Below are 19,079 nucleotides of genomic sequence, written 5' to 3' on the forward strand. Positions count from 1 at the left end.
CAAAAATTATTAAAGGCAGATACATCAATTTTGGCCTATTTCGGATAACTCCTGAAAATTCTCTGTCTCCGCAGGACAATAAAAAGAAATTGAAATTAACCTATCTCACTCTCCCTCGCAGATTGTCGAGTTCACGTGATCCCTCAACAACTAAAATAAATACCTATAATAGTCATCGGCTACAGAAAGGAAAATCAAAACTTTAAATAAACACTCGACTCAAATTAATATACTTAAATCTTAATTAATTAGCTTTCATTTCAAACAAGTGCTTCTGAAAACTTGGTGAAATTGAAATGAATGCCACAACATTGCCTTTTTGTCCTAATCCTACCTACCTATTGTTTGCTTTTCAGACCGAAAAATTACTTATCTTATCAAAATTCAATTTTATTTTCGGTCAACTTCAAACAATCCCACTCTAAACAATCATTTCTGGGGTCTGAAGAAAAAATAAACCACCAATATTATAGATATAAATTACGTAGGTATCAAAACACAAAATACATACACGTAGGTAGTTCATTAATATAGACGCATCAATTCTACATTGATTCATTAATACCTACCTGGCTCTATTTATGCTTTTAAAATGGAAAATTTATACATCAAACTGTTCGTATTGTTAATTAGTGTAGATATTTTACTTTGTGAAGCTTATCAAGCTGATGAAAGTTTTAATGTGGCTAAAGTAGTTAAATTTTATAACAACATACCCGGACTTTCATGGAAGGTACGTTTTTTTCGTAATAAATATTTTTTAAGTTAACAATAAGTCAATAATCTATGGTTCTCATTTATGCACGTATAAAATGAATTTTACAGGCAGGCAGAAACGGATTTGGAAAAATTGTAAGATTATCACAACTTAAGAAAAATCTTGGTTGGATTCCAAAACAAAAGAAAACTATTTACAAGGCATCCCCAGCATCTGGAGAAGGCGAAGCTGATGCAAATGATTTACCAAAAAGCTTCGACTGCAGAGTAGCATATCCTCATTGCACCACGATTCGGTCCATAAAAGATCAATCAAACTGTGGATCGTGTTGGGTATGTATGTCTATCTACAGTAGTCACCGAAGGTTTCAGTAAAATAATTTGCATTCAGAGTGAATATCTTTTACTAATCTTAAACAATTGTTGTTTTCTAGGCTGTTTCGGTCGCATCTGCGTTCAGCGATCGATTATGCATTCATTCAAACGGAAAAGTTAATGCCAACATGTCAGCAGACCAATTATTAGCTTGTGATAAAAAAAGCGATGGGTGCAATGGAGCAGAAGACCTTAAAACAGCCTGGCAATACATTGCAGACGAAGGATTAGGCACAGGTGGAGATTATGGATCAAATGAAGTGTGTATTTTATATCTATCAATTAATTGTCGTAAAACAACAGTTTTCAACCAATATGCTATACATATAATTTTTTGGCAGGGTTGTCGACCATATTCTATTCCACCAAACCGTTCATTCTTTGCTCCTTCGCCTAAAACTCCAGAATGTGGAACTAATAATTGTCCAGAAACGTATAAAGGTAGGCAGAATAAATTAGAAAGGTCTATATTTCACGAGAAAATAAAGTTTCCTCGAACGCATATTTAGGTACATTACATACGTAACATAACGTAGCATGAACACACACAAGAAATTAATTTGTTACAATTTTTTAGTGAGAACCGGCACCGTTGGTTCTGTACAATCGATGGAATACCTTATTCGAAAAGAAATTTATAAAAATGGACCTATAACAACAGGATTTTATGTGTATTTATCCTTCAAATTCTACAACTCCGGTGAGAAAATATTATTAATCATCTGCATAGTAATAATCTACGTACTTACCTACTTTTTCATTTTTAGGAATATATTCGAGACCATTCTTCGATTTTATACCTTTGGGAGGCCATGCTGTTCGTGTCATTGGATGGGGAGAGGAAGATGGCATCAAGTACTGGCTCGTTGCTAATTCATGGGGCAAAAAATGGGGTGAAGAAGGAACATTTAGAATACGCCGAGGCACCGACGAATGTGGATTCGAGTCGAGCATGGCAGTAGCAGCATTACCTGACACTACATCGATCTAGTTTTCTTTTTTTTGAATACCTACAATTAAACAATGAATTTATAATGTTTTTCAATAAATACACCTTTCCCTACGACTTGTTCATTTTCAAAACACGATTTTCGACATTTTCTTTTGGCAGTTGAAAAGGTTTTACGTTTGATTATTTAGAATGAAACTATAGTGCATAGCCTTGAGAAATGAAAAATAAGTTTTTTTCATAAGTACATATTTCAGCTGGGGATTCGTTTCAAGAAAATTTTACATCATTATACATTTTATGTTGCACTTTATATAAGCAACTCATAAACGCTATTCGCTATTAATTACTGCCCCGTTAATTAATTTGTTAGGTCATCCAATCGCAAAAGTAGGTATTCATTTAGGTAGTTCATTGTATGTACAACTTGATTATTGCTGCATAAATGTACTGGCATCAAAATGGTAAAGTTATACAGCACTCTGTTCACATTGCTGGTTACTGTAAACATTTTAATTTGTACAGCTTTTTTGCATGATGGCATTGTAAATGTGGCTAAAGCTGTTCACTTTTTTAACAAAATTCCTGGACTTCTGTGGAAGGTAAGTTTCATCAGAAGTAAGTTTTTTCAAGTCGAAAACAATACAGATATGAATTCCCTCCTTTTCCTCCAACTTTTTGAGGCAAGAAAAATACTAAAATCTGGTTTTCTTACGTAGTACTTATACCTATGTACCATCAGAGAGAAAATTATTTTCAAAAAATTTGGAATTTGTGAAAGAAGATGAAGTGCTATAAATACGAGTACGGGAAAAAATATAAGCCGTTCATTAATTAAAGCTTAAAAGAAAACATAATATACATACATACAATTGAAAAAAAACACTGTAGATAAAATTGCTAAAAATATACCCAAAATATGTAGATCTGCAAACAAAATTATCCAACACATTAGTATTTTTTTTTTTTTTTGGAAATTAAAATAAAATTAGGTGCATACGTATAGGTATGTACTTTGTATTGAAATACTCGCTCGCGTTAGTTTTTTTCTAGAATGCTTAGTTTTTGAGTTTTTCTCAAAAAGCTGAAATTTCGTGATATGTACAAATTCCATTTTTCTGTGGTGTTCCATTTTTACGATATATGAAGACTTCGTGATAAGCTCGTATTGTTAAAAATTATATTTTCTTAAATCATGTGAATTCCACAGGCAGAAACAAATAAACTTGGAGAATTTGTAAAATTATCACATCTCAGAAGAGATCTTGGTTGGATTCCAAGACGAAGATTAACCAACTTCATAAAATCTAAACTCCACGAAGGACCTGATAATTATGAAGATGACCTACCAAAAAACTATGACTGTAGAGAGGGATACCCACATTGCACCACAATTCGGTCCATAAAACAACAATCAAACTGTGGATCATGTTGGGTCTGTACCTAATCACTAAGACAGTTTCAGTAAAAACGTTTTGTACATACCTATTCGGAGTAAACATCTCTCATTTATTTTGAATTTTGCTGCTTTCTAGTAACGTACAGGGTGTTCCAGAATAACCTTTCACATTTTGGTGAGCACTGATCTGCGTTCAAATGGTGTTAGGGGAATGGTAAAAGCGGTTCCAGGTAGCCAACACATGCCGAATTATGTTTCAGTATTAATTTTTTACCATGGAGAAGTGGACGGCTGTGCAGCGCGCTTTTATTGTAAAGGCCTTTTTCAAAAATAATGACTCTTACATTAGTGCAATTCGTGCCTTCCGCAAACATTTTAAACTTACCGGTAAAAGTGAAGTGCCATCGAGGCCAACAGTGAAATTATGGGTAAAAAACTTCGAGAAAACCGCTCATGCTTGTAAAAATAAGCCTACAGGTCGGAAAAGATCAGTAAGAACGCCAGAAACAACGGACCGAGTAAGGCATTCAGTACAGACTACCCCTACCACTTCAATACGTAAACGAGCGTTAAATTTAAAAATCAAACCAACTTCTCTGCAACGAATTTTATCTGAAGACCTCAGTTTCCATCCATATAAGATTTTAATCATTCAAAAGTTACAAAAAACTGATTTTGTGAGAAGAAAATCATTTGCCGAGGATATGCTTACAAGAATTGATACTGGTGAGATTCCATTGAACTCGTTACTCTTTACTGATGAAGCTCATTTTTATCTAAACGGTGATGTGAATAAACAAAATATGCGCTACTGGTCGACAGAGAATCCGATGATAATACACGAGAAACCTCTACACTCCGCTAAGTTGACTGTTTGGATGGGCGTGGCTAAATTCGGTATAGTGGGACCGTATGTGTTTGATGAAACGGTGAACGGTGAGAGGTATCGCAAAATGTTAAACGAGTTTCTCATTCCTGAATTGAAACGCAGACACAAGTATAGAGTTACTTGGTTCCAACAGGATGGCGCTACCTGTCATTCTGCAACGGACACGATTTCTTTATTGCGTGAGCATTTTGGTCATCGAATAATTTCGCTGAACACAGAAATTTCATGGCCACCTCGATCCCCTGATTTTTCAGCATGTGATTTTTTTTTATGGGGTTACCTCAAGTCAAAAGTATATCAAGATGATCCTAGGACTCTGAAACAGCTCCTAGATAATATTATTCGTGAATCAAGACTGATTAGAAGAGAAATGCTCAACAAAGTGTTCAATAATTTTAAAAAACGTTTGGTCGATTGTGTCAAAAATGATGGAAAACATCTTGGTGGAATAATTTTTAAAACTTAATTTATAATGAAAACTCAAATATATGGTCTAAAAACGGCACATTTCTACTTCATTTTGGTTATAAAAAAATTTCCGTAACCATTTTTCTCTCAGAGCTACTAATAAAACAAAAGTGAAAGGTTATTCTGGAACACCCTGTAATTTCAGGGAAAAATCCGATTTGCATTCAGAGCCGACTAACTATCTATTATTAATTTTAAAATTGTTGTTTTCTAGGCTGTTTCAGTCGCATCTGCGTTCAGCGATCGATTATGCATTCATTCAAACGGAAAAATTAATGTCAATATGTCTGCAGACGAGCTTTTAGCTTGCGATAAAAAAAGTCACGCGTGCGGAGGAGGAAATCTTCATACAGCTTGGCAATACATCGCTGACGAAGGATTAGTTACCGGAGGTGATTACGGATCAAATGAAGTACGTATTTTATTTTTGTGTTAATTGAAATATTGTCTTTAAGCTTCCTAACGGTTCTCAGACGACGTTTCATTAAATGTTCTTTGCAGGGTTGTCGACCGTATTCTATTCCTCCACAGAAGTCAAAATTTGACGGTCCTCCTAAACCTCCACAATGTGAAGCTAAGAAAAAATGTACGGAAAAATATAAAGGTAACAAGGAGTAATTATACAATATTATAACTAGCATGAGTATTGAGTACCTATTGTATGTATAAAAAAGTAGGTATATTTTATATGAAAGTAACTTTTTTTCTCACATAGGTAATCAGGAAGAATATTGCGCGCAATAAAATTGATTTATGTTTTTTTTCTAGTTCAAAATGGCTCAATTATCTTTCTACATAACACGGAATACCAAATTCGAAAAGAAATTTACGAAAATGGACCTATTACAGCAGGATACCGGGTGTATTTATCCTTTCGCTTGTATAAATCAGGTGAGAAAATTTCATTACTGTTTCGGATATGTTTAAATTATACAAACTCAAACTAGATACCCAGCCTACAAAATGAAAAAAAAAACATATAAACAAAATCCTTTCAATGTTACCTATTTGTACATTAAAAGTTAATATTGGCTAAAGAAAGGCTCAATAGCACTCAAAAAAAGAAAGCAGTACTTGCAGTTCAAAAAAAAAGTGCTTTCAAGTAGGTATACCATACAAAAAGTGATAGAAGGGAGCTAATTAATTAATTTTTTATGGAATTTATTTTTCATGGATTTTTTTCGACTTCAATTATATAAGATATCAAAGTTTTTGAAACAAGCAGATTTTCTAGGTCTATGTACGTTTACATCAGCTGTACATGCACAATATAGGTAGGTACTCGTATTATCTGTATTATGGCAATTCCCTCTTAGGTATGTCTATAGCAATGAAAAAAATAGGTACTAGAGAGGAGATGTATGTAAAATAGTACACTTTAATATAGGCATGATTCACTTCAAACTGATATTTGCAGTCAGTTCTGAATTATGACGTATTATCCAGTATTATTTGGTTGAGTCGAGAAAAACACCTCAATTTCCCGACTTACGGAGCTAAAAAGAACACTCAAGTTTTTTAGAAGATGAAACCAACACTCAGCGTTGTTTAATGATTTTTTTTCAAGTTTATTTTAAATACCTACTTTGTTTTATTGGGACGATTTTGAAAAATTTATGATTTTCAATTAGGTACTTAGACAATTCTATCAGCGAGTGATAGGTACTGGTACGTACCAAGTGACAATTATGCGTACATGTATTTGAGTAGGTAAGTGTGAGAATATTCTTACTTTATGCCTGTTACCGTAATATAATGAATCACTACTTCAAAGGGGAGAACTAAGAAATACTCCGAGGAGAATAACTTACCTGGCTAGCTCAGCAGGATGGCGTTATAAGAATAAACCACAGAATGTGGATAAAATACACACACATGTTACACAAATGGTATATTTTATCACGAAGTGTGTCCCGATGGACGATTAAACCGAAATTAACACCAAATTAACCAAGATTATCCGAAATTAACCAAGATTCACAGATTACAACACATGTTGGTCTGAGAATTAATATATCAGTGCATCCGAGCACTTCTTTAACACGGAAGTCCATCTCTCCGGCCGAAAGAAACAGAACTACGCTGTTCCACACGCTCGTAGCTGCGTCTAGGGTGCAGCTCCGAGTAGGACAATGCAGTGTTACCATAGGGAGTAATACATAATAGTACACACAGGCAGGTTAGGCATATGAGGATATAACATATGCCCCTCCGAGATTAGCTTTGATGATGAGCTTCTTCATCGGAGACAATTACGGATACATTATATACCACATATGAGCTAGAACCTGACTATGAGTAATATCATGGGTATATACTTCTGCCCCCCGTATTTTCTACGATGAGAAAATTACGAGAGAGACAAAAGTGTGTTAAATTTAGAAGTGTGAGGTTAAGCGCTATCCATGATGCCGTATTGCCACAATTGGCCACCGGTAACTGGCACCCTAAGGCACCAAATCACCAACGCACCAACCAATAACAATACATCGACATGAACGCATACTAAACGACACGAAGACAGGATCAAAAGAGAGTTGAAGAAACTCCGGCAGGTAACACCACGTTTTGATCACAAATGGATCGAAAACAAGGGAGGGGTGTGGAAGGTGAGTTCCTTCCTTCGTTGAACACAATGGTTCGCGGAAGGGTATAAGCTGTTTGTTCATATACAATGATATGAACAAACAAACAATGTTAAAAAGGGAAAGTTTTGGAGAGCCTAGGCTAAAAGTGCTAATTGTTGGGGAAAAGCTTGCACAAATGGCAACTGCTATCATAAGTAGGGAATAGAAATAACACAAATGGTCATTTGGGTTCAGAATTATCACAATGGATATTTTGAACAGACAAGGTACAACTTAAAAAGATAACGCAACTTAAATCTAACAAGTACTCAATTCCAATTTTCATTGATTCGTTCGTTTGTGTAGCTTTTAGATTGTTAAAACCCAGCAGTTGATTTGATATTCCATTGTATTGACAATTTAAAGGTTAAATGTGATAATCAACTAGATAACAAAGAGAACATCCTGACTATGCAGGTATCGTACAATAACACAAGAAAAAATTCAAAAAAAAAAAAAAGACAAAATTTACAGCTAGAGATCTATGTTATACAATGCACAGAAATAAATAACAGTGGAAAGTTACATCAATAAATGATAAATACATTTGGCATCAATCTCAAAAAAAATAAAAATAAAAAAATTAATAAAATACAAAGAAAATGTTGAAAAATTTACAAAGAAAAATAGCATAATTATGTGGGAAACAAATCATTGGGTTTTTTTGACTTTTAATATTGAAAAGTTGTGTGAGAAAGAGAGCTTATTATAAAGCATTCTCATTTATAGCGTTTGGTACTTGTAGAAATTGATTTTCAGAATCGAAAATACTTCTCAACAATTGACTTATAATTTGAATTTTAGCATCAAAATTTCAAATTCGGACAACTGTAGGTTGTGACGTTGTGTTCTTAGGATATTCTTGAGTATCATAACTCGTAAATATTCGATGAAAGAGGTATGGTGGAAGATACATATCTACGTGATAGTAGACATCATGTAGATTTTCTCATCTTGTTGAATCACGAATCAGCAATTTGATGAAAATTTACCCCTTCATAGGAAGGTAATTAAACTGAAGTTGAAAAATTTCAATCTTCAATTCTCTGAATTGAATGTGTGTTGGGACATACGTCACATCTATAGTTGGTTGGGTAAATTTATGGTAAAAATAAAAAAAAAAAAAATGGGAAAAATGCATTCATCATAGAATGGATTTTTGAAGATGTTTTAGGGAAGGGTATTTTTAATTTCCAACTCGTCATGTTTTGAGAATTTGATCACTTCACATGGTTGAAGTTTTGGAAATTCACTCTACTCTGGGCCAAAAAGCAACTAATTGTGCAAGTTTGACACCTGGATACCACATATTCGGGGCATACATTATATCCGGTGTTTTTGTAGAGTGGATTTTCTCTCTCAAAAATAAAAATTCATCATAGAATTCATTTTTGGAAAAAAATTCCATGCTAGATCCTTGAACTATTAAGATTTATAGCCGAAGGGGGGAGGGGGTGGAAATTTCTTGCCCCTGTTGATGGTTATATTCTCTCCAATTAATTTGAAAGAAAAATTCACCATGGAATTTATTTTCAAATGAAACTGTTTGGAATCTTGGAAAACTACTATCTGATTTTTTCAGCTGAGAAAATCTACCCTATCTTGGATCAAAATTTGGGAATAGGTGCTAGATGTACCTATTTTGGCTGAAAGTAAAGTATTTTGGAGCATACGTTACATCTGCCTTTGGTAGGGTAAATTCTCTCTCAAAAATTTGTATAATTCATTACGAATCAATTTTCTGAGAAAAGAATTTTGTGGGGGTTATCTGTAAGGTGAAAAGTTGCTTGTTTTGGAAATTATTTGAGTATAATAACTCGTAAATTTCAAAACGAGAAAGCAATGTGGTATTGGTGGTTTTAGTGCCACTGCTTTCACTTCTCGGGAGTGTTATCGTTTATTTTCAGATTTCAACATGTTTCAATTTGGATGGAAATGTCTACGTGATATTATTCACCGTGTGTACATTTTCCATCTTGTTGAAATGAGAATCAGCAGTTTGGTGAATTTTTCGAGATACAGTAAATACATATCTTTTCAAAATTCAACCAGTCTGTTGATTTGTCTTGTTGGGTTGGGTATTGAAAAATTTCAATTTTCCCACTCAACAACTGACTGATGCGAGTTTTACCCTATCTCTGTGAAAACAATGGGTATATTGAATTCGAAAAATTTCAAATTTCAATTTTTGGATATGACTTGGGGAGTTGAATTAAATTCACTATGGAATCAATTCTTTTGGGAATGGTTTGGGACAGGGTTATTTTCTTCAGAGAAATGACCTCACTTGGAACCAAAATGCAACTATGTGCCATTTTGGTCCCCTTAGAGTACCACATATCGGGGCATATGTTATATCGTTTGTTTTTGTAAGGTAATCTCTCCCAAAAAAAAAAAAATCAATAAATTCAGTATCGAATCTATTTTTGAAAGTTTTGGGAAAACGTCATATAGTGAAAATTCAGGATGGTGGGAATTTTGGCCTATCTTGGTTTGAATTTTGAAAATCAGTATCGAAATTCTATTCTTACCTGCTTGGAGTGGACACAAACTTCCTTGAAAAAATTTCTCGAAAAATTTCACAATGGAATTATTTTTCAAGATGGACTATTTCAGTTCTATTGGAATCAATGGCAGGGGGGAGGGGGAAGTCCTTGCCCCTGCTGAGGGTGTTTTTCAACTGGTAGGGATTTTTGAGCAAAGATTACAAGTCAAAAATTTGTCAAAATTTGCATAATCACAAGTTTATGAGGTTTTTTGAGTGTAAACTTCCCCAGGAAACTTTGCCCTACCTTATGGTGGATAAATGACACTGAAACATTTCAGTTATCATGGTTTGGGACACATGTTATCTTGGTTACTTGGATAAATTTTCCAAAAAACCAAAAAAAAAAAAAAAAGGAAAAAAGGAAGAAAAAAAATGCATTCAGTATCGAATTGCATTTTTTTCAAATTGCAAAATTTTGAAATGATTTCTCCCAACCTATTAAAATTAATAGTTTGAGATCGTGGAAAATACTCTTACTCCATTTGACAACATTGTCATCTGGTTTGGAATTTTAATGTGGAAAATTTTGGTTCCAAAATTTTCACTGGTTTGGGAAAAATTCACTTGAAGTAATTTTCTAAGACTTGGCTTTTTGAAAATTTTCAAGTAAATTTTTAACTCGTAGTTATTTGAGTATTTGGAAAAACCTTTGGTACAAAAATTGCTCAAGATTGAGCACTTTCTGGTGGAATTCCTATTCTCAATTTGGGTGCTCGTAAATTTCAACCACTGTGTTGCAAAAAAATAGTGTCATTTCGGCTCAGTGGTTGAACTGGGGTGAGAAATGGATTAAGGGTCTTTCGCACTATTGGCTTCAGATACCTTGGTAGGGCTGAGGTGTGTGACAGAGAGCTTGCACCCCTCACAGAGATGATCGAGGATTTCAGTCATTTCTGAAATCTAACAGAGAAGGTGATGGGGGGGGGGGGTCAGTCAGACAGAATTCTTGCGAAAATAATAAAATACTACCGGAAATGCGTGAAAAAAGCAATACTAGGGATAAATAATATGTCTGTCAAGTTGGCGTTGGGAGCCTCGTTGACACGTTTACGTTAACACTTTGATTTTATATTTTAAAAGCATAAAATAACGATTGTACTCACCAAGTATCAGGAACTTCAGGTATCAGGAACTGTCAGCTCACATTAGAAATTAAAAAACGACAACGATTATACATACGCGAACGACACATTCTATTATTAGAAAAAAAAATCACGTCACTTGGAAAAAAAAACTTAAGATTTCCAAAAACTGGAAAACTTCAAAAGAAATCAGCATAATAAACATTTTTCACAAAAGGAAAAAAAAATGATTATGCTTTCTTACAAATAGCATCAAAAGTAAGAAGAAACACATGTATAATAACAGTGTAGGTAAAACAATTTCAAATAAAAGGAATAAAAATTATCCAACATTGGATTTGATACAAGCAGGAACACAAAAGAAATGATCGGAGAGCTCATAGCAGAATCGCTTGTTGGCTCGTGTGCTTATCACACTCACCCTACCCCGCACCTTCTAACAAACTGCCAAGACAGATGTCTCAGTGCCAGGATGGCGGCAAAATGCATAATGCGGCCTGTGCTGACGAGCTAGTCGCTGGAACACAAAGGACTACGTAGTTGTAAAATTACAACTGCGTAGTACCAGGGTTTCTAAACTTGGGGTAAAATTTGGAATTTTCAGAATTTTTGAAAAATGACAAATGCATTTTTGACTCAAATTTTCTGAAAATTGTGAATTTTTGAACAATTTTGGACACAAAATCATATTTGATGACGCATTATTCGTTGATGGGGGAAAACATTATTCAAGATTGAATAAATGTTTTTTGGAGTTAAAATTGGTGTTTTTGAGAGATCTGAAAAATGACAATGCATTATTTTTGGCTCAGATTTCCCAAAAATTATGAGTCATGGGAAAAAATACTCTTCAACATTGAATAAGTATTTTTGAATTGGAAACTTGCATTTTCTGGGTATTTGAAAAATGACCATGCATTTTTGATTCAAATTTCCCAAAAATTGTGAATTTTTGAACAATTTTGGACTCAAAATCATATTTGAAACCAAATTACTCGTTTTCATGGGAAAAAATACCATTCAACATTGAATTGGTATTTTTTGGGCACAAAACTTGCGTTTTTGAGACATTTGAAAAATGACTATGCATTCTTGGCTCAAATTTTCTCAAAATCACGAATTTTTGAACAATTTTGGACTCAAAATCATATTTGATGTCGAATCATTCGTTTGAAGGATGGGAAATTGCTGAAAAATGGAATCTATTGATTATTATAAGTCAATAAATTACTCATCTGTTGAAAATGACCATTTATTATAAAATAGGTATTTATTGAACAACATGGGGAAGCTTATTATAGCTAAAAATGACAATGCATTCTCAACTATTTACAACGCAGTGGTGACTGTGGTTTCCATTTGTTGTTCTATAGAGTCTGTGGGGGTGTCAAAATTGACATTTGCCCCAGCTGACATTGATGGAGTGGAGATGCTGTTATTCACAGTATCGTGAGTTTGAGCATCGGAAGTGGGGGGAGATTGTACAGTGGGGGTGTTATTAACAACACTCACCCCTGTTGAAGTACTTGGTTCTTGGTCCCAAACTGGCTCTAGGTGAATTTCAACCTGAATTTCAAGTTGATTTTCAGCTTAGGGTGTGACAGGATCGTCATTACTTTAGGACTTAGGACAGAGTTTATTGTGGGGGGGTTTCTTCATCCTCAGATTCCTCTGATGAACTGCTTTCAGAATCGGAAGCGTGAATCGGCTCCAGCCCATGTTTATTAAAAATTAGAGCAATGGGATTCGAGGTAGGAGGGGGGTGAGATGGGATTTTAACATGGAATTTCTCTCTGGGATGCTCAGGTTTTGCATTATTCGCAGATTTCTGAGCATCAGAGTTGGAATTTTTAGTTTCTGACTGACCAAACTTCTTTTTAGGGGTAAGGGTGATTAAGACATCGTGTTCGTTGACGTTTCCACCTAACATTTTCCTAAATTGGCGTTGGAGGGTAGCCATATCAGGGAGTTCAACTTCCTTGGAACCATCGTTATTATCAACTGGGGTTCCAAATTGTTGGTGGTTAGTCTTGGAGTAAGCTGGACCTGAGAACACAATAGGTACCTCGTTTTCTGGGTCAACATCATCGTTAGAGAAAAATTCCAGCTTACTGATGAGTTTTTCCACAGATTGGCCATCTTCCTTAAGGTAAATTCTATACTCAAGGGGGGCTTTGCTCACCAGAAGATCGACTATGCATTCTTCAATGGCATATTTTTGTTTCATGAGCGTTTTAGCCCAACGAATCATTTGGTCAGCCATTTCTTTAGGACCTGAGGGGGATCGGAATCGTAATTCGCACTCCCTAAGTGCAGCATTTTGATGGGCTTTGTCCCAATAAAAATCGAAAAATTTCTGGAGAAGCATATCGTAAGAAATCACATTCTCTACTTTGCTTCTCCAGGTGTCGGCATTTTTTGCTTTCACTGCTCCGATGAACAAGAATATTTTGTGAGCTTCCACAACATTCAAGTTCTCAAAGTATTTTTCAAATTGTGAAACGAATTCGTGGGGGAAAAATTTCCTAGACTCATCATAAAAAATACCTGCACTTTTCAGGGAGGCTGAATCAAATGGCATGGTTTTGGACTTCGGCGCATTAATAGCGTTGCTGCAATTGTGAGAGCCACCAAATTGGGCTTTTTTCACTTTTGCAAGCTCCGAAGCCATCACCTGGTAGTCTGCCACGTGTTGATCCATTTTGGCATTCCTATCTTCCCTATCTTTGCAAAATTCGCGTGCAGTATTCGCTGCGAGTTCGCGGGCTTCTGAGGCTGTATTAGTGGCTAGGGTGGCATGTTCTTCAGCTGTTTTGACAATATTGTCAGCCCAAGAACTGCATTTTTGTTCAAATTTCTTGAACTGTTTGTGGGTTTTTTTAATTGCTTTGGTATTAGCAGTCAATACCTTAGCAACCACCTCCTTATCCTTCTCTAATTCGTGAATGTACTTATCATGTACAGCCTGGCCTGCCCTAACTTTCTTAATCATCTGCACCTGCGATGACCACGTGTCCTTGAATAATCCCAGAAGTGGATCGTTAGTATCAACGTCTTCTGGCAATTCTGGGAATTCTAGATCGTCAGTACCGACGATGACAGAATTCTTCTGTTGCAGTTGTTGGTCACTTTGTGCATTCGATTCAGGAATAGGCTTAGAAGGAGGAGGGAGGGTGATTTTAGCTAAATTAGTGGATTCAGAGTCGTCAGCATCGACCTCCTCTGAATCCTCTCCATCCACCTCAGAATCGAGTGGAGAAACTGGAGAATTATCCCTACTTTTGAAAAATGAGATGTAGGAAAATGGGCTTAAATTATTAGTAATCTCAGCCTGTTGGGTGACAGGATCGCTAGTATTCTGTTCACAAATGGAATTAGAATCACGATCCTGCGAATTATTTACATAGTTTGGGCAAGACTTTTTGTGTCTACCTAATACACAGAGACAGTGGTAGAATCTTGGCATCTTAGGAAAAATTCACAAAAAGCACAGAAAAAAAAAATCGCGGAAATATGCACAGTATTTAAAAGCAAAAAATAAGCTGAGCAAAAAATAAATATGCACACTTTGAAAAAAATTAAAAAGCAAGAAAGCAAAAACGAGTAGTAATCTCCGAGGTACGTGAATACTACACACACGAGGCACATAAAATAACTGCCGGATTTAGGCGCGAAGTGTTCTTGGAATAGAAAAGGGTGCGGCTGCAGCAACAGCACAAGCGGTGTGATGTGGCCGCGTCCATTGGTATAGGGAGGGTGAGGTAGCTATAACAGGCCGTTATGACAGTGGCTTGCAACGTGGTAAGCTAGCTACGAAACGTCCGTTGTTGTTAGGGTGGGGTGTGGTAGGTACAACAGCACAATATGGCGTGATGTATCTGCTGCACTGTGATTGGTTCGCGACTTCGCGCTCTTTCTATGACCTTCACGCTGTTTTTGGTACCAAAATTGGCGCGATCCTATGCTGGGAGGTGGCAGGGGTAGCGGAGGTATAGATTGCACCACGTTTTTGCGGCTTTAAGTAGGTTTTGACTATGCAAACCTACCTAAAACTGACGAGCACGTTTTCACGTTCTCTATGACCTTCACGCTGTTTTTGCAACCAAAATTGGCGCGATCCTGCGTTGGGTGGTGGCAGGGGTAGCAGAGGTATAGAGGGACCACGTTTTCACGTTTTTAAGTAGGTTTTGACTATGCAAACCTACCTAAAATAGATCGAAGATGAAAAGAAAAAGATACTCATTTTTCAGTTAGAATCAACTTTATTTGAGTTTGAAATATTTACACACGATGGTATAAAATATCTATTATGATATTACATATGATGATGTGAATATCTGAGTAAGGTTAATATATAATAATATCAACTCTCACACTGACTAAAAATAAATTATACCTAAATTTATTGTCCTTACGAGGGGACAAACACAAATGGTTTTTTCAGTGGGAAATTTCCACTCTTTGTTGCAATTTCACACACAATGGTGTGAAATTTCAACTGGGAATGGAAATTTAAAGGCAGATGACGAGTGTAAGTCACCAATCTGTCTTTTTCAAAGATTATTGGGCGCCAATGTGAGAATATTCTTACTTTATGCCTGTTACCGTAATATAATGAATCACTACTTCAAAGGGGAGAACTAAGAAATACTCCGAGGAGAATAACTTACCTGGCTAGCTCAGCAGGATGGCGTTATAAGAATAAACCACAGAATGTGGATAAAATACACACACATGTTACACAAATGGTATATTTTATCACGAAGTGTGTCCCGATGGACGATTAAACCGAAATTAACACCAAATTAACCAAGATTATCCGAAATTAACCAAGATTCACAGATTACAACACATGTTGGTCTGAGAATTAATATATCAGTGCATCCGAGCACTTCTTTAACACGGAAGTCCATCTCTCCGGCCGAAAGAAACAGAACTACGCTGTTCCACACGCTCGTAGCTGCGTCTAGGGTGCAGCTCCGAGTAGGACAATGCAGTGTTACCATAGGGAGTAATACATAATAGTACACACAGGCAGGTTAGGCATATGAGGATATAACATAAGCATGACCCTCGACTTTTTTTCCGCAAAATTTCTACACCAAGAGCAGTATTACCTACAGTCCTACATGCTTACCTACTTATAACAATAAAACAATCTCCAATTGTATAAATATGATTTTTGATGTACATAATACATACATACCTATCTTCAAATCTATCAATTTATTTTCAGGTATATATTCGAAACCATGGTTCGACATTATGCACTTGGGAGGCCATGCTGTTCGTGTCATTGGATGGGGAGAAGAAAATGGTACAAAGTACTGGCTCGTTGCTAATTCATGGGGTAAAGAATGGGGTGAAGAAGGAACATTCAGAATTCTTCGAGGCACTGACGAATGTCAGTTCGAGTCGAATATGGTAGCAGGATTACCTGACAGCGAATCGTTATAACATTGATTTCTTTACAATGTACATACATATCTATTTTTCATTACACTTATTACTCGTATTTTCAAGTCGTACTTAGTGATTTCTTTCTCAAAAGTTGAAGAAAAGAATTGAAATGATTCATGAATCATAAAGTAATTTTTGAATTGAAAAATGGGGAAAATTCTGTTTTTTTGAAAAAAATTGATCATAATTCAACAAATTAAGTACTCGGAAAATGGATGATTGATAGGTGGTTACCTTTGTAGAAACGTGGATAGATTTTCTGAAAATTTTTTAAAATGGAAATCAAACCAATTTTTGATATAAAAATGAAAATTTAATCAAACGGATGTAAGTACATAAAAAACTAAGCTTATACTACATACATATGTTTTCGACAGCCCACGTCGCGTCGACTGGTGATTTATTTTTGGGCCGATCGTTTGCCTAGAAAGATTTTTAGGTTTCCCATTTCCGAGAGAATCCTGATAAAAAGGGTTCCAAAATTCAACTTGGAGCCTAAAAACTCAGATTAGCCGTTCTTGTGTCTTCTCAGACGAATTCAGGCACAAATTTTCAAAATCCATTTCTGTTGATTTAAATTCATAGGTAGGTATGTATACCTACATCACAGAAAAAATCTCAAAGTTGAACCGACAAAAACTGGATTTTGAAAAATGCCCAAATTGATCGAAGTGGTCTCAAAGACAGCAGCTAATCCAAGTTTGTAAATACTGGATTTTATAGCACCCTTTTTATCAGACTACAAAACGGGTCTCCTCAAAATTAAGAAACACAAAAACCTGCAAAAGACTGCAGATCCAGAATCATTAATCAAAATACAACCGTTGAAGTTTCCTTGTATAGTTATGGTTTCTGTTTGGTATCCTGTAAGTTAATTGGCATCTTCCTGCCAGGTCAAAAAATACGGAGTGAATGAGCATCCTGTTTAAAATTAAAATTATCAATATCGATTTGGCCCGAAAATGTGAAAATTACATCCTTAATGGGGCAAGATTGTAACAAATTTACTGTTACAATCACAATTCGTAGGTAGTGGCTGATTGTGAGAAAAAATTATGAAAAAATCGGCCTGCATTGATTAACTTACACTACTCTTTTAACATTAAATAGATAGATAGATAAAGTGAAAGATGCATATTAAATAGGTTCGTACAAATAATGTAACTACACAGCGAATGAAAAATTCTTCTCTTATGACTGAGGTTATGATGTGTCAAAAAACGTGCATATCCTCGAGTTCCCGCAATATTTCAATAACTTATAAATTGGCGAGTAGATAATACATAGTCATCGACTACCTATATAAAAAAAAAAAAAAAAAACTAGATTAAAATAAACACTTTCATTTAATTGATGAATGTTCATTTTAAAAACATCCAACAAACTTGGCTGCCTTTGTCATAAACTATTACTAACGTACCCCTTCTTCGTTTCCAATGCTAAAATATTACGTATTTATCTTATCAAAATTATTATTTTGACTTTCGGTCAACTTCAAATGTTACACTCCAAATATGTAGCTTGACAATATAAAATTTATACTCAACCATCAATATAAATTGCGTGGGTATCAAAACATCAAGACATTTGGGTACCTCTACCTACGCATTACATTTTATTCACAAAGGCGCCAATTATTGATAAATCCATTAAAATGTATAACTTATGCTTCACAGTTTTTGCATTATTCAGTGTTAATATAATAATTTGTGAAGGATTTTACGTCGATCAAAGCATCAATGTTCCTGAAACAGTTAAATTTTATAATAGCATATAGCCCAGGAGAACTAGACATTGAGGTCGGAAAAATTCTGATCAAAGGGGACTTTTTTCTAAAACGTGTAGAATACCACCCTAAACAACATACTAAAAGTCCCCATCGCTAGAGGGCGAGCTGACCCCAGGAGGGGGTGGGACCACCCCCAAAATACGTTTTTTGCCATTTTCTCCCCCGCATTGCATTTTAACGAAAAATATGTAGTTAGATAAAATAATCTACGTCAAATTTCCGATCTAATGATGTATCAACTTTTCTTGTACGTTCAAGGGGGGTGGAACTACAACCATTCAAAAAAGGGGGGGTTTTCTGAAAAATACATAAAGGCTATAGGTGCCTAAGAGGAGTGAAATGGTCCCCGAAAGCGTTCTAGTTGATATTAGCATGAAAGATGGGTACCATTGAGAAACTTCCGCGTGAAAAATTTCAGATCCACACCCCCTCCCATTTTTGAGGAACCCCCCTTTTCTGAACAAAAATTTTCAACTCTCTCCCCTCATATTTACCCCTCAAAATGGCGTTTTTTCATTTTTTAATGATTTTTAACAATAGTAAAAATTGAAGAGACCAAGTGCTCTGGAGAGAGCTAGATGAGGGTAGCACAAAATCTGACGTCATATTCGTGCTCAGTGGTATCGAATCATAAGAAAACAATACCCTACTCATTAATACTTCATTATTTTCCCCAAAATTACCATTTTACCACAACCCTCCCTAAGACACGTTTTTACACCATTTTGAGGGGTAAATATGAGGGGAGAGAGTTGAAAATTTTTGTGAGGATACCT

The 19,079-nt window shown here is 35.5% G+C and overlaps 1 protein-coding gene and 1 long non-coding RNA gene across 3 annotated transcripts in view; one reads left to right on the plus strand and one right to left on the minus strand.

The window, feature by feature from the left end:
- Positions 1–19,079, minus strand: part of LOC135841687 (uncharacterized) — a 122,260-nt gene that overhangs the window by 4,094 nt on the left and 99,087 nt on the right. The window lies entirely within an intron of this gene.
- On the plus strand, positions 463–16,576 carry LOC135838755 (uncharacterized). The gene is made up of 12 exons (XM_065354509.1): positions 463–733; positions 826–1,050; positions 1,152–1,352; positions 1,434–1,533; positions 1,670–1,792; positions 1,860–2,082; positions 2,484–2,643; positions 3,252–3,476; positions 5,012–5,209; positions 5,299–5,401; positions 5,566–5,688; positions 16,291–16,576. The coding sequence occupies exons 1-12, from the start codon at positions 593–595 to the stop codon at positions 16,509–16,511; spliced, it is 2,043 nt and encodes a 680-aa protein (XP_065210581.1). The 5' UTR covers positions 463–592; the 3' UTR covers positions 16,512–16,576.

Source organism: Planococcus citri, chromosome 3, assembly GCF_950023065.1.
Source record: "Planococcus citri chromosome 3, ihPlaCitr1.1, whole genome shotgun sequence".
NCBI classification, from domain to species: Eukaryota; Metazoa; Arthropoda; class Insecta; order Hemiptera; family Pseudococcidae; genus Planococcus; species Planococcus citri.

Excerpts from the sequence above, each read along its gene's own strand:
- LOC135838755 (XM_065354509.1), top strand. The coding sequence starts at position 593 with ATGGAAAATTTATACATCAAACTGTTCGTATTGTTAATTAGTGTAGAT. Across the intron at positions 1,534-1,669 it reads TTGTCCAGAAACGTATAAAG|TGAGAACCGGCACCGTTGGT; the intron begins GTAGGCAGAATA and ends ACAATTTTTTAG. Across the intron at positions 5,210-5,298 it reads GTGATTACGGATCAAATGAA|GGTTGTCGACCGTATTCTAT; the intron begins GTACGTATTTTA and ends TGTTCTTTGCAG.